The sequence below is a fragment of the Salvelinus fontinalis genome, chromosome 31 (assembly GCF_029448725.1).
Source record: "Salvelinus fontinalis isolate EN_2023a chromosome 31, ASM2944872v1, whole genome shotgun sequence".
NCBI lineage: Eukaryota > Metazoa > Chordata > Actinopteri > Salmoniformes > Salmonidae > Salvelinus > Salvelinus fontinalis.
This window is the reverse complement of record NC_074695.1, coordinates 34501387-34516393: the sequence shown is the minus strand read 5'-3', so window position 1 is coordinate 34516393 and position 15007 is coordinate 34501387. Positions and strand designations below refer to the sequence as shown.

The 15007-nt window shown below is 42.2% G+C and overlaps 1 protein-coding gene across 6 annotated transcripts in view; it reads right to left on the bottom strand.

The window, feature by feature from the left end:
- si:dkey-178k16.1 (band 4.1-like protein 1) overlaps nt 1-15007 on the bottom strand; it is a 110713-nt gene that overhangs the window by 14027 nt on the left and 81679 nt on the right. Inside the window, exons 11-16 of one of the 6 annotated variants that reach the window (XM_055892344.1) lie at nt 14073-14248; nt 9893-10098; nt 7146-7184; nt 6181-6219; nt 3557-3715; nt 279-1493 (exon numbers count right to left, since the gene is read on the bottom strand). In XM_055892344.1, coding sequence (XP_055748319.1) covers nt 279-1493; nt 3557-3715; nt 6181-6219; nt 7146-7184; nt 9893-10098; nt 14073-14248 — 1834 coding nt within the window. The remainder of the gene's footprint in view (nt 1-278; nt 1494-3556; nt 3716-6180; nt 6220-7145; nt 7185-9892; nt 10099-14072; nt 14249-15007) is intronic. The other 5 variants (XM_055892345.1, XM_055892346.1, XM_055892347.1 and 2 more) reach the window with 5 other exon arrangements.

The following is a 15007-nucleotide window of genomic DNA, read 5'->3' as shown; positions in this document are numbered from 1 at the left end:
GGCCCACCGGTTTCTAAAATGGACAAGCAGATGTTAAGCTTTGCAGAGGGAAACGAGAGCCAGGAGCTCCCGGGCCATGAACGTGTTAAGTCTCAAAATGCCTTTGACCAATGATTAGATGTGAAGGGCCACAGGCTTTGACCTGCTTTTTCATATACAGCCGCATGAGTTCTACATGTGTATATTCAAGTGGATAAAAACAAGGTTGTGATCGACTTAAGCACATGCAATGCTTTAGTTTCCAGTGATATACAGGCAGGTTAGGCAGACGACGTTACCGCTTGTTTCTTCTTGGTTGCTTCCTGGCTAGAGTTCCTGTAATGGCCGTTGCTAGAGTCGTTGGTGACATTCTGCCTGTTGCGAACTCTTGTCTCCCTGGACCACTGTGTTTTCAGAGGAAGGGTTGAAGGGGGAGCTGCATGGGAGGCCAAAGCCTTTGAGCCAAAGAAAAAGGTGTCTGTAAAATCTGGGTAAGCCTCGGGATGTCCTTCATGGATTAGTCTTCCACTGTCAGTCCAGAAACTCGATCCAATAATGTCCCCCTGCTCCTTGTGTTCACCTGTCCCTTGTAGCTCATTCTCTGGTAGCCGATGCTTTGTGACCTCTGTGTGCTGGTTGGTGGTTGTCATCCCTTGCTTGCTGTCATTTGCATCAGGACATGCTGGAGGCAAACCTATTCTCTTCCTGGTTTCAGAGGGTTCCTCTGTTGATTGCATCATCCGAGTGTCATCTACTCTTCTGGCCACGCCTCCTTCAGCTTGGGTTTGCATTTGAGGGTTGATGACCCCTTTGTTCCCCCCTTTATTCAAAGACTTCTTTGATCTCTGTGGCTTGAGAGGAACTATTCGGGTGACTTTGGAGTGTGATGCACTCCCCATTTTGTTGGAATAGTTTCCTCTCTCGGGCTTTGGTTCTTTTGTTTCCAGAGCTTCAGGTTCTCTCATCTCCCTCTTTCTTTCAGACTCACTTCCACCTTGGTTGCTGTTATTTACAGATTCCATAGCGACCTGGTCATTGCTAATATTTTTTCTCTCTGGGAACGATTCATACTGATACAGACTCTGCTTCAACTGTTTGCTTTTCATTTCAATCCTCTCTTTGGAATAGAGATTATCCGCTGGAGATGAATCAAATCCATTCTCTTGAACACTGTTCCTTGAGAAAAAGGTGTCATATGAATACGTATCACTTCCAAAGGTTGCATCATCCACGGAGTGCATATCCTTATGTCCAGTTGCAGTTGAAACTGTTTCTTGTCTTTGGGATCTCAGTCCAGTGCCACCTACTTTAGTTTTTCCAGATTCCTGAGGTGAAGTTATAGGCTTTATCTCTGTTGTTTTTCCAACTTGCACATCCTCAGACACCATACCAATACATGTGTCCTTGGGATCAAAAGCTAAGTGCAGTGTATAGGGAGAGGACTGATTCTGTTCTTCTTTTGAGCTTCCGCGAGCACCATCTTGCTTTTCAGTCAATATGGAATCCACAGAGGCCTATATATTGGTAAAAACACAGATTCATTAAGCTGCATGTACTATTCTGATGCATTACTATTGAGTTTGTTACACCATATCACCCCATGGACTTAAGGTAGTATGTCATTTGAAAGGACTGGATGCGTGAAAGCTATATATGGTGAAAGACAATTTTTATACAAAAAGTTGGAGTTTTTGCAATATTTTTCCACCTATCTATTAGAGAGCCGTGTTTCCTGTTGCTTTTTTATAAGTATTTTGCTAAGGAAGCCAACTACTTGTAGTCATGGGCAGGGGAGGGGGACAAACAGAGTATGAGGGTGCCTATCCTTCCAATTAAGTGGTAAGTGAAACCCTCCCAGCAAACATGCCAACATTGGCATGATGTGGGCCCAATGCAGCCTAAAATATTGTCTCAATGTAGCCTGTCCACATTTGGGCAAAGCACCTTTGCTCGACGGCTCCAGGTTGTCCCTAACACTGTACCCAAACCGGTCACACTGTACCCAAACCGGCCACCATTGTGTGCAAATTGACTTTGTCCCCCCACACCAAACGTGATAACCACACGCATGTTAAAATATCAAAACAAACTCTTTAACCAATTATATTAATTTGGGGACAGGTCAAAAAGGATTAAACATTTATGGCAATTTAGCTAGCTAACTTGCAGTTGCTAGCTAATTTGTCCTATTTAGCTAGCTTGCTGTTGCGAGCTAATTTGTCCTGGGATATAAACGTTGAGTTGTTATTTATTTTTATTTTTTTCAGTTCATCTTTCAATCCCCCACGTGGATATAACCAATGAGGAGATGGCACGTGGGTATCTGCTTCTATAAACCAATGATGAAATGGGAGAGGCAGGACTTGCACAGCGTTCAGCGTCACAAATAGATCTGACTTCTATTTTAGCTCTTGGCAACGCAGACGCTCGTTGGCACGCGCAAGCAGTGTGGGTGCAATAATTTCATAACATGTATGTTTAAATTTATTTTGCAACGCTCGCACACCGACGCGAGCGGTGTGGTCAGCATGTGAGGCAGGTGGCCCCAAGGGCAACCCTCACTTCGCCTGAAATAAGCCCACCCTTTGGATCGGCTGCCCTTATTGGGCCCCAATATGAGCTTATAATATTGGCCCTATGTGTATTGCTGACCTTATGCCAATTTACCAGTTTTATCTATTATTTAATGGAGATGTATTTATTCATAATGTATTTAATGCAATTTAACACATTTTCTAGCCTTAAAGGTATTTAGCAAACTTGTTTTATTGTTTCAGAAAGACAACAAATACTATCATACATATATTTTTTTCCAATAGAAACTGTTTCATTTCACATGCACTTATTTAAATCAACTTCTTCGATGTAAACTCCCCGAAATCTTACGTGGAATTTTGGCCGGTACTGAATGTGTTTTAGCTTATAGATGTGTCTGTGTTGGGTTTAGAGAAAAATAGGCGTGTGTGTTATTCTGGTCGCTGACTGAGGCTGTACGACCTTCAGAGCTGAGGGAGTTACGTATACCATTTATTTTCTCTGGCTCAGTATGTCACTGGTGAGATTTTCATCTTTCTGGCAGTATAAGCATTACTAGTTATTGTTTACGTCCCTCTCATGATAAATAATGACTTTTGGGTATGTCTATTTGAATCAAAATGTTGCCATTACATCTAACAGGTTAAAGACTGTCTGTAAAATCATTGGCAGTGCACAGGATACATTTTTTGGGGACATCACACAACAGAACACTTGAACAACAGAACAAACTGGAATGACCCTCTCAGTAACAGTTGCACAAAAATAACTGCAATCCACGGCCCCAAATATTCTAATGAGCGCGGCCTCTACATTATGAAGTAGCTGGCTTGGTGTAGGCTAGGCCGTGCTGGGCTAGCCCGTGAGGGGCTGGTGTTGGCTTGGTGTGGGCTAGCCCGTGCCAACATTCCCCACAGAATACCCACAGGGGGCCAATGGGGTCATGTTTGCTGGGCTGGTGAGAATGAGTATACAGTAAGATTCCAAATTAAAGTTTTGGAAAGTAACATCGCAAGGATCCCCCCCCCCCCCCCCCCCGTACCTGTTTCCTCTCTGGGGTGCCTCCAGGTGGCGTGGCTGTAGACAGGCGTTTCTCCCTCTGTGACAGCTTGCTGTTGGGCTCCCTGAGAGCTCTCTTTAGTTCGTTGATGCTGGCCTGGTGCTTCTGCAGGACATCCTCGGGCTTGTCCAGGAACTGCTGCTAGATAGAGCGAGGGAGAGAGGTCACAGACTGGAGTATTCTTCCTACTTCCATTTCAGACATCTCAGGGATTGAACCAGACATGGACATTTGAATGAAACGGGCTGTGTTAATGGTCAATTATGTGTTTGCAATTCTTCATCTCAAATTCCACCTCCATTTCAATTCTGCTCGGAGCTCACAACATGGATGTTACAACAAACATCCAATCTGTTTCTGATATGGGCTAAATAATGAGACTAATCCTGCTATGCATGGATGAAGAGTATAGACATGGACCCCATTACACTCCTCTTGAGTAATGAGTACATCGTTATTTATCTGCCCTGGAATTACATATTTCTGGCAAGCGATATCTTGAATATTCCAGATGACCAAATCACACACGATGAAAGACTATAAAATCAACTGATGTTATGTCATCCGCAGTGGTAATGTTATCTGATTAATATCTTTCAATCACGATGACATCATGTTAATGACATTTTTATGTTTTCCTTCAAGGCTTGCAATACTTTATTGGGTAACACTTTACTTGCCACCAGCATCATAATAAGTTATAACATGGTCATAACTATGTCATAATATGTCATAACAGCTGACAACTTGTCATAACCTGTGATGATATGGTCATAACACTGTCATGACACATATTTATATTTGTGGTGACATATACTGCGTTCTTTTATGGCTGGTTCTGACACCTACATAAGAGTGTAACAACCCACAAAACCTACCACGGTGGCTATTTTACATTATGGCTGGTTATGACGTCTACATACTGTAAGAGTGTCAAAACCTACCACACAAGGCAAAACATTCCATTACACCATAGCCTAAGTGTCAACAGAATGTTAATGTAGTATATATTTTTTTTAATTTACCGTCTTAAATTATCATTGTAACTGCGCACACATTGATGTCAAACACACTCCAATTCGCTATAGTGGAGCGGGTCAAGAGGTTCAAGTTCCTTGGTGTCCACATCACCAACAAACTATCATGGGGTAAACACACCAAGACAGTCGTGAAGAGGGCACTACAATGCCTTTTCCCCCTCAGGAGACTGAAAAGATTTGGCATGGATCCTCAAAAAGATCTAGAGCAGCACCATCGAGAGCATCCTGACCGGTTGCATCACCGCCTGGTATGGCAACTGCTTGGCATCTGACCGTAAGGCTCTACAGAGGGTAAAAATGTTTTTGTCAAAGACTCCATTCACCTAAGTCATAGACTGTTCTCTCTGCTACCGCACAGAGGGTGATACCGGATCGCCAGGTCTAGGTCCAAAAGGCTTCTTAACAGCTTCTACCACCAAGCCAGAAGACTGCTGAACAGCTAATCAAATGGCTACCCAGACTATTTGCATGTATTATCTATGCATAGTCACTTTACCCCTACATACATGTACAAATTACATCAACTAACATGTACTTGAACTGCAAGTCTAGGACCAAAAGGCTTCTCAACAGCTTCTGTTGCCATAAAAATACTGAACAATAAATAAAATCGCCACCGGACAATTTACATTGACCCCCTTCCTTTTGTACGTTGCTGCTACTCGCTGTTAATTATCACTTCACCCCCACCTACATGTACAAATTACCTCAACTAACCTGTACTCCCGCACACTGACTCGGTATCGGTGCCCCCTGTATATAGCCTCGTTATTGTTACTCTTATTGTTACTTTTTATTATAACTTTTTATTTTAGTCTACTTGGTAAATATAACTCCTCTTGAACTGCACTGTTGGTTAAGGGCTTGTAAAAGTAAGCATTTCTGGGTAAAGTCTACACTTGTATCTGGCGCATGTGACAAATAAAGTTTGATTTGAACACCTACGCTGTGTTGCTGATGACTGGGATGAATAGAGGAGCAGATTTCAGGAGCAGGACAAGACACCCTCTTTTTGACTGATGACTGATATAAGGGCATGTACGTATCATGAAGGGTATTTTCTACAACTTATTTAAAATATGATGTAGGTGTCATAACCATATGGGTCTTGACAGTGTAATGAGCATATTATGACAGGTTATGACAAGTTATGTCAGCTGTTATGACATATTATGATATGGTTATGACCGTGTCATAACGTGTTATGACACTGGGTGTCAAGTCACTTTATTGAAATACTGTATTTTTATAATGTAGCTTAATAGAGACTGTGGCTATAAAGGTGATAGAACAAAAATGCAGAATACTCTGTCTGCTACTGGCTTTGTCTATGTTAACAATGTCCAAACCTACAACTGAACTTTTACAATAAAGTTGTCCTTGGTTGTAAAAAATAAATAAACGCAAACAAACTGAGGGGTGGACTGAAGCTGTACTGAACAACATATATTGCTGCCCTTACTGATCGACACAGTCACGATGAGATACACAGCACAGCACATGACAGCACACCTGGTGAGGGGTCACAGAGAGAGAGCACAGGCACAGAGCAAGGGGAAGCAGTACCTCCTGTTGGGGGCGTGGGGTGGCCAGATCCTGGTCCGACTGGGGGAGGGGAGGGGGTGGGTGGAGCAGAGGCACAGAGGAAGAGGTGGGGTGGGGGTGGGGCACGTGCAGAGACAAAGAGGCAGAGTACCGCAGGTGAGTCAAGAAGGCAGGCACACACACACACACACACACACACACACACACACACACACACACACACACACACACACACACACACACACACACACACACAGAGGTTGTGTTGGTAGCATCCACGCATCTCACTGAGACAGTGAGTTCGTTCGGCGATGGAAACATCTAGCATTTGGAGACAGATGTACAGAGAGATGTAGACTGGTGAATAACATAAATGCTGTAAACTGAGATATTTGGAGGAAGGACTCAGAGTCTCGTGCTATATCTCACTCCAAACATTCCAATGGCAAAGTATGAAAGATCAGCATTCAAGGACCTAGATGTTGTCACTGATAGTTCAAAGTGAAGGTTTTAAATGGTGTTTCCTTTTGTATTATGGATATGAATGTAAATCAAACACAGTAGTTGTGTTCAAGCTCAGCTAATCCTTCTAATGACAATGTACACATGAAAATGGTAATGGACCCATTATTGAACACAGCTGGCCACTCAGATGCACTGAAATGAATTCCCTATGTAGACATTTTACAAACACTGACCAAACACAGTCTAAATACCTTGATAGTACCCAGACTTCATAATGCCATTAGCCTACCCTAGAATACTATGACGGTGATCCAATTTGAAGTAAAGTGATGTGATTTAGGCTGTGCACAAAGCCAAGGGATCTAAGAAAGCCATGACTGTACTGTCCATGTGGAATAACACTTGGAGTAATAACCTAGCTACAAGTCGGAACAGGCTGAATAAAGATATAAACAACTCAAAAACCCAGAACAGACAGACAAACAGACATAGACAGACACTAGTCATCACAAACGAAGTACCTCAGGCTTTGAGTCTACTGGCGAGCCTGCCTCCTCACCCTGCAAGGGAGAAGGTGGGAAGAGAGAAGCGGTTGTTCAGTGGGGCGCAGGAAGCCACAGCAGGAAGAGGAGAAAAGGAATTTAAGGAGAGTGAAGGGTGCAACAAGGTGAGGGGAAAGACAGCATGTTAGATTTGAAGAGGAGATTAAGGAAACAGAGCACAGAGAAGGGCATGAGTTCCACGCAGAGGAGCAGAAGGGAGGGAAGAGAAGAGGAGCCGAGGAGAGAGGGAATATGGATTAGACTAAAGTGAATGCAGGAGAGAGGGATGAGTGTAAGTCAGGGGCTCACATGATGGATTTTCTCACTGTGCTGCAGGTTAGGTATTCTGATATTTCAAAAAGCACTTATTTAGACATTGATGGAACTGGAACTACAAGGGGAGGGATATGAGTAAAATGTATCTGTATCTTATGCATATAATTTAGAAAAACTAGTTAGGTACGTACATTTGATAAATAACCACAATTCCAACAAACCTGATTTTAACTTACTAACCAATGGTCTTGTTTTACCAGGTTCTTTTGTTTTCAATAATATTAATAGAGTTACAATAATAAAACGGAGTGGCTGTGTGGCCAAAAACATCGGACGCCTCTTCCAGACAGCTTAACAACCGAAGCTTCTGAGCATGTGTGTGATTCTCTACTTTTATGTATCTGCTGCTCCCTCCACTGCTGCTTCCCCTTCCTGTGTGTGTGTGTGTGTGTGTGTGTGTGTGTGTGTGTGTGTGTGTGTGTGTGAAATTGGGAGTTAGTGTTCAGGATTCATTTAGTTTTATCATTTTTGGATACATGTTAATGCCATATATTTTCTGTGGAAAAATCAATACAACCAAGCAATCAACTTGTGAAATTGGCTAATAATTCACTAAAGCATAAACAAAACTGCCTCACATTGTATCCTGGTTTTGCCTTGCATGCTCTCCCCACTGAATAGAATGTATCCCGGTAACATCCATGTAGTCCAATTTGTAAGTCGCTCTGGATAAGAGCGTCTGCTAAATGACTTAAATGTAATGTAAATGTAGTTACCAACACTATAATATTCCTCATGAAGGCTGCTATTCTACCTGTAAGAAAACATTTGGGCACAACACTACCACCAATTCAGCCATAATAAAAAGGGGGATCTAACAATACATCCACGTTAGGTAGAAAGCTAGACTTTCACTCACTGTCATGTGAATTTGGACAGTGAACCACATTGGCTCTATACCAGGGGTGGGCAAACTACGTCCCGTGTTGTTGACAAACAAATCGGTTAAAACAAAATGTGTGAGGCCCTCCGTTGAATTTCAAAATCCCGATGTGGCCCTTGAGCCAAAATGTTTGCCCACCCCTGCTTTATATTCAAGCATTTTCGATTTGAGATCGAATATTTCATAAGAGGCGACAGTACACAATGTCGTCTTTTATTTGAGGGTATTTTCATTATCTGTTTTACCATTTAGAAATTAAAGCAGCTAATGGCCGTGTCTGAAATCTGTCTTGCCTACTACTTACTTAAACTACATACTATGTACTAATAGTACTGCATACTACTTAGAACATACTGTTTAGTAAAAACGTATGCAGTAAGCAATAAATATCAACCTATTGCTCATCCATACTGAGAAGACGTCATCTAATGCGCATTCACGCTTGTTCCCCGCAATTTGTTCATTTTTGTAGAGCGAGTTCCCTATTCTGATTATCAACACACGTGGGTATGAAAATACAATTCTCTTCCTTTGTGCAGCGATTTCTACTAGATGAAACGGTGAATTTTCACATTCTATAAAACATATAAACTATAAAACTATTTTTGCATACCCAAAAAGCCTAGCATTTGGGACTCAAGGGTATTCGGACACGGCCTATGTATCTAGTCCCCCCATTTGAAGAAGTCTTAAGTATTTTGACAAATTCCCGTATAGTGTATTAAATAAGTCAAACGTGTAGTATTTGGTTGCATATTCCTAGCATGCAATGACTACAACTACATTTGCAGTTTTTTTGGTTGTGCTTTGGGTTATGTTTTTCCCAATAGAAACTGAATGGTGAATGATGACTGAAGTCATTTTATTTCTTAGTGAGCAGATAAGATTTTTCTGAACACTTCTAAATGAATCCTGATAATGCTATGATTAAGAAAAATAATGAATGAATCATGATGAGTGAGAAGGTTACAGAGGCTACAACAAAACATGCTAATCTCTCACCATTACCAATAACAGTTAAGGTTAGCATTTTGGGGGGGATATGATCTTTGTGCCTCTGTAACTTTCTCACTCATCATTATTCACGATTCATCCATTATCATGCTAGCGTCCACATTAATGAAGAAGTGTTCAGAAACATCTTCTATTCTTACTTACAATACAAGTGACTCCAAAGTTACACAATATATTATTCACCATTCAGTTCCTATTGGGGGCAAAATATAATCTGAAACACAACCAAAACAAACTGCAAATACGTCCAACAAGTTTGTAGAGTCACGAGCTTGATGTAGTTATTGAGTGCAAAGAATATGGGACCAAATAGTATGAAACGTTTGACTACTTTAATACACCGTGAATTTGTCTAAATAATTACTTACAAAATGGCAGAAAATGATCCTTTATCCTTTCCCCAGTGATCCTCATGATGGAGAGGACTCAAGGAAAAAGGGAGCCATCATCTACTATGATTATAGGGTCCCGCCACCCTTGCCTCGCCTTGTACCTTCAGCTCCATGGTCTTGGCGGACGTGGCAACACCATCAGTCTCCTCGTCCTGATCCTGGTACTCCTGGTCTTGTTCCTGGTAATCCTGATCCTGGTCTAGGTCCAGACTGCCCTCTTGTTCCAGGTCTTCTCTGGACAGGAACTGGGTGTGATCACTGGAGCTGCGCTGGGACAGCTGGTCCATGCTGTCTCCCAGGGCTGAGGCTGGGCAGGGGGATGGGGGTAGGGCACACAAAGGATGGTGGAGAAAAGAGAGAAAAGCTAGTCAGCCTGGCTCACAGAAAGCAAGAGAAAGGTCAACATTGTCTGTACAGTAAATTATGATTGATCGAGATTACAATTTGTTTACATTGACATCCATTTTACATGTAAGTATTTATCTCCTTACAGTTGAGGCAGGGTAAACTGATTCAGGAGTCAGAACATAGATTATGGCCAGGAGTCATTCAAAGGTGCGTTCATAGCCATGGGAAGATGTTTGGCTGGGGATGCATGCACTACATTGGTCCACTAATACAGGACCAGTAAAGGCCCAGTGCACAACGTTTGTGAATATTTATTTTTTATTTCCTGATTTGTCAGGGGGTGCTGCAGCAACCTCAGAACCCCTACTTTAAAAAAATACAAATATTTAACACAGTAGGCCATTTGAGAACAAGTTCTCATTTACAACTGTGACCTGGCCAAGATAAAGCAAAGCAGTGCGACAAAAACAACAACACAGAGTTACACATGGGATAAACAAACGTACAGTCAATAACACAATAGAAAAATCTATGTACAGTGTGTGCAAATGTAGTAAGATTAGGGAGGTAAGGCAATAAATAGACCATAGAGGTGAAATAATTACAATTTAGCATTAACACTGGAGTGAAAATTGTGCAGATGATGATGTGCAAGTAGGGATACTGGGGTGCAAAATAGTAACAAAAATAAATAAATAACAATATGGGGATGAGGTAGTTGGGTGTACTATTTATAGATGGGCTATGTACAGGTGCAATGATCGCTAAGCTGCTCTGACAGCTGATGCTTAAAGTTAGTGAGGGAGGTATAAGTCTCCAGCTTCAGTGATTTTTGCAATTCGTTCCAGTCATTGGCAGCAAAGAACTGGAAGAAAAGGCGGCCAAATGAGGAGTTGGCTTTGTGGATGACCAGTGAAATATACCTGCTGGAGCGCGTGCTACAGGTGGGTGCTGCTATGGTGACCAGCGAGCTGAGATAAGGCATGGCTTTAACTAGCAAAGACTTATAGATGACCTGGAGCCAGTGGGTTTGGCGACAAATATGAAGCGAGGGCCAGCCAACGAGAGCATACAGGTCGCAGTGGTGGGTAGTATATGGGGCTTTGGTGACAAAACGGATGGCACTGTGATAGACTACATCCAATTTGCTGAGTAGAGTGTTGGAGGCTATTTTGTAAATGACATCGCTGAAGTCAAGGATCAGTAGGATAGTCAGTTTTACGAGGGTATGTTTGGCAGCATGAGTGAAGCAGGCTTTGTTGCGAAATAGGAAGCCGATTCTAGATTACATTTTGGATTGGAGATGCTTAATGTGAGTTTGGAAGTCTAACAGTATAACCAGACACCTAGGTATTTGTAGTTGTCCACATATTCTAAGTCAGAACCGTCCAGAGTAGTGATGCTAGTCGGGTGGGCAGGTGCGGGCAGCGATCGGTTGAAGAGCATGCATTTAGTTTTACTTGCATTTAAGAGCAGTTGGAGGCCACGGAAGGAGGGATGTATGGCATTGAAGCTCGTCTGGAGCTCGTCTGGAGATTTGTTAACACAGTGTCCAAAGAAGGGCCAGAAGTATACAGAATGGTGTCGTCTGCGTAGAGGTTGATCAGAGAATCACCAGCAGCAAGAAAGACATCATTGATATATACGGAGATAAGAGTCAGCCCGAGAATTGAACTAAGTGGCACCCCCATAGAGACTGCCAGAGGTCCGGACAACAGGCCCTCCGATTTGACACACTGAACTCTATCTGAGAAGTATACAGCCGTGGCCAAAAGTTTTGAGAATCACACAAATATTAATGTTCACAAAGTCTGCTGCCTCAGTTTGTAGGATGGTAATTTGCATATACTCCAGAATGTTATGAAGAGTGATCAGATGAATTGCAATTCATTGCAAAGTCCTTCTTTGCCATGCAAATGAACTGAATCCCCCAAAAACATTTCCACTGTATTTCAGCCCTGCCACAAAAGGACCAGCTGACATCATGTCAGTGATTATCTCGTTAACACGAGTGTTGTGAGTGTTGACGAGGACAAGGCTGGAGATCACTCTGTCATGCTGATTGAGTTCGAATAACAGACTGGAAGCTTCAAAAGGAAGGTGGTGCTTGGAATCATTGTTCTTCCTCTGTCAATCATGGTTACCTGCAAGGAAAATCATTGCTTGGCACAAAAAGGGCTTCACAGGCAAGTATATTGCTGCCAGTAAGATTGCACCTAAATCAACCATTTATCGGATTATCAAGAACTTCAAGGAGAACGGTACACCACCAGTACAGAGCTTGCTCAGGAATGGCAGCAGGCAGGTGTGAGTGCATCTGCACGCACAGTGAGGCAAAGACTTTTGGAGGACGGCCTGGTGTCAAGAAGGGCAGCAAAGAAGCCACTTCTCTCCAGGAAAAACATCAGGGACAGACTGATATTCTGCAAAAGGTATAATGATTGGACTGCTGAGGACTGGGGTAAAGTCATTTTCTCTGATGAATCCCCTTTCCGATTGTTTGGGGCATCCGACAAAAAAGCTTGTCCCGGAGAAGACAAGGTGAGCGCTACCATCAGTCCTGTGTCATGCCAACAGTAAAGCATCCTGAGACCATTCATATTTGGGGTTGCTTCTCAGCCAAGGGAGTGGGCTCACTCACAATTTTGCCTAAGAACACAGCCATGAATAAAGAATGGTACCAACACATCCTCCGAGAGCAACTTCTCCCAACCATCCAGGAACAGTTTGGTGATGAACAATGCCTTTTCCAGCATGATGGAGCACCTTGCCATAAGGCAAAAGTGATAACTAAGTGGCTCGGGGAGCAAAACATCGATATTTTGGGTCCATGGCCAGGAAACTCCCCAGACCTTAATCCCATTGAGAACTTGTGGTCAATTCTCAAGAGGCGGGTGGACAAACAAAAACCCACAAATTCTGACAAAATCCAAGCATTGATTATGCAAGAATGGGCTGCCATCAGTCAGGATTAATTGACAGCATGCCAGGGCGGATTGCAGAGTTCTTGAAAAAGAAGGGTCAACACTGCAAATGTTGACTCTTTGCATCAACTTCATGTAATTGTCAATAAAAGCCTTTGAGACATATGAAATGCTTGTAATTATACTTCAGTATTCCATAGTAACATCTGACAAAAATATCTAAAGACACTGAAGCAGCTAACTTTGTGGAAATTAATATTTGTGTCATTCTCAAAACTTTTGGCCACGACTGTATACTATGTATAGCCCACAGCTATGGGTGTGTTGCAGCTCTGCACACTGAGCTGCAGACAATGAACCTTTTAAAGGTCATTTCACAGACGTTTGCGCAGAATGCATTTAGGGTAAACCCTTCAGATGTCGGCTCAATTGTAAATTACCTATAGAAGTAAAGTGCAATGTTCTTTTCAATAACGAGCCTAGGATTGATTCCCGGCCTATGTATAACAATGCCCTATGGACATTCAATAATACAACAGCTGTTCTCAAATAGTACAATGCCTGTTTAAAGTTCAAAATGATTCACAGTACAATCAGATGCTATCTATTCTATCTGCCTTCCACTGCAATGTACACTCTTAGAAAAAAAAGGTGCTTTTTCGGCTGTCCCCATAGGAAAATTCTTTAAAGAACCCTTTTTGGTTCCAGGTAGAACTCTTTGGGTTCCATCTAGAGGGTTCTACCTGGAACCAAAAAGGGTTATACCTGGAACCAAAAAGGGTTATCCTATGGGGACAGCCGAAGAAGCCTTTTGGAAACCTTTTTTCTAAGAGTGTACAGTGTACTGATGCAATGTACTGATGCAAATTTGAAATAACAATGAATAGACAAGAGCCTACTTGACAAAGAGGCATAAGAAAAAAAAATTACAGTGTGGGCCCATATTCTAAGTGGTGAGTATGTAGTACAAATTCATGATGTTATAGTACAGTAATAGTCCGGTCCTTACCTCCGTCCACACTGCGGGGCAGCAGGTACCTCTTGCTAACCGAACGGTCAAACTGCGGAGCTGGCCGGTCGATCAGCACACTGGCCTGACGCGACTGGGCCTGGGTCCGCCCACTGTAGCGGAATTTGGAGCCAATCACCAGGAAGCCCTTGGGAGGGGGCTCTGGAGACACCAACCTATAGAGAGACTCAGTTTTAGTATGAAGGGTTAAAGAGATGGACACTATAATGTTTATCTTTTTTATTACACATTAACACGAGATCGTCATTTTGAATTGACATGTTTAATTACTCTGCCATTTTTAAAGTCATATCCCTTCCGTCCTTGACTTTTCCAAAATAAGTCTATATAACAATCTTAATATCACAAACAGAATTTGTGTTAAAAGCAGTTTTATTTCTGTACGTGTCTGTCTTTAGTTGTATATATATATATATATGTATATATCTGTATGTGTATAGACTGAAGAAAAATATAAATGCAACATGCAACAATTTCTAAAATGTTACTGAGTTACAGTTCATATAAGGAAATCAGTTAATTTAAATAAATTCATTAGGTCCTAATCTATGGATTTCACATGACTGGGAATACAGATACAATATGCATCTGTTGGTCAGATACCTTTAAAAAAAGTAGGGGCGTGGATCAGAAACCAGTCAGTATTTGGTGTGACCACCATTTGCATCATGCAGCGCGACACATTTCCTTGGGGTGGCAGGTAGCCTAGGGGTTAGAGCTAGTTGGGCTAGTAACCGAAAGGTTGGTGGATCAAATCCCCGAGCTGACAACGTAAAAATTGTTCTGCCCCTGACAAGGCAGTTAACCCACTGTTCCTAGGCTGTCATTGTAAATAAGAATTTGTTCTTAACTGACTTGCCTGGTTAAATATAAAATAACAGAGTCGATCAGGCTGTTGATTGTGGCCTCTGGAA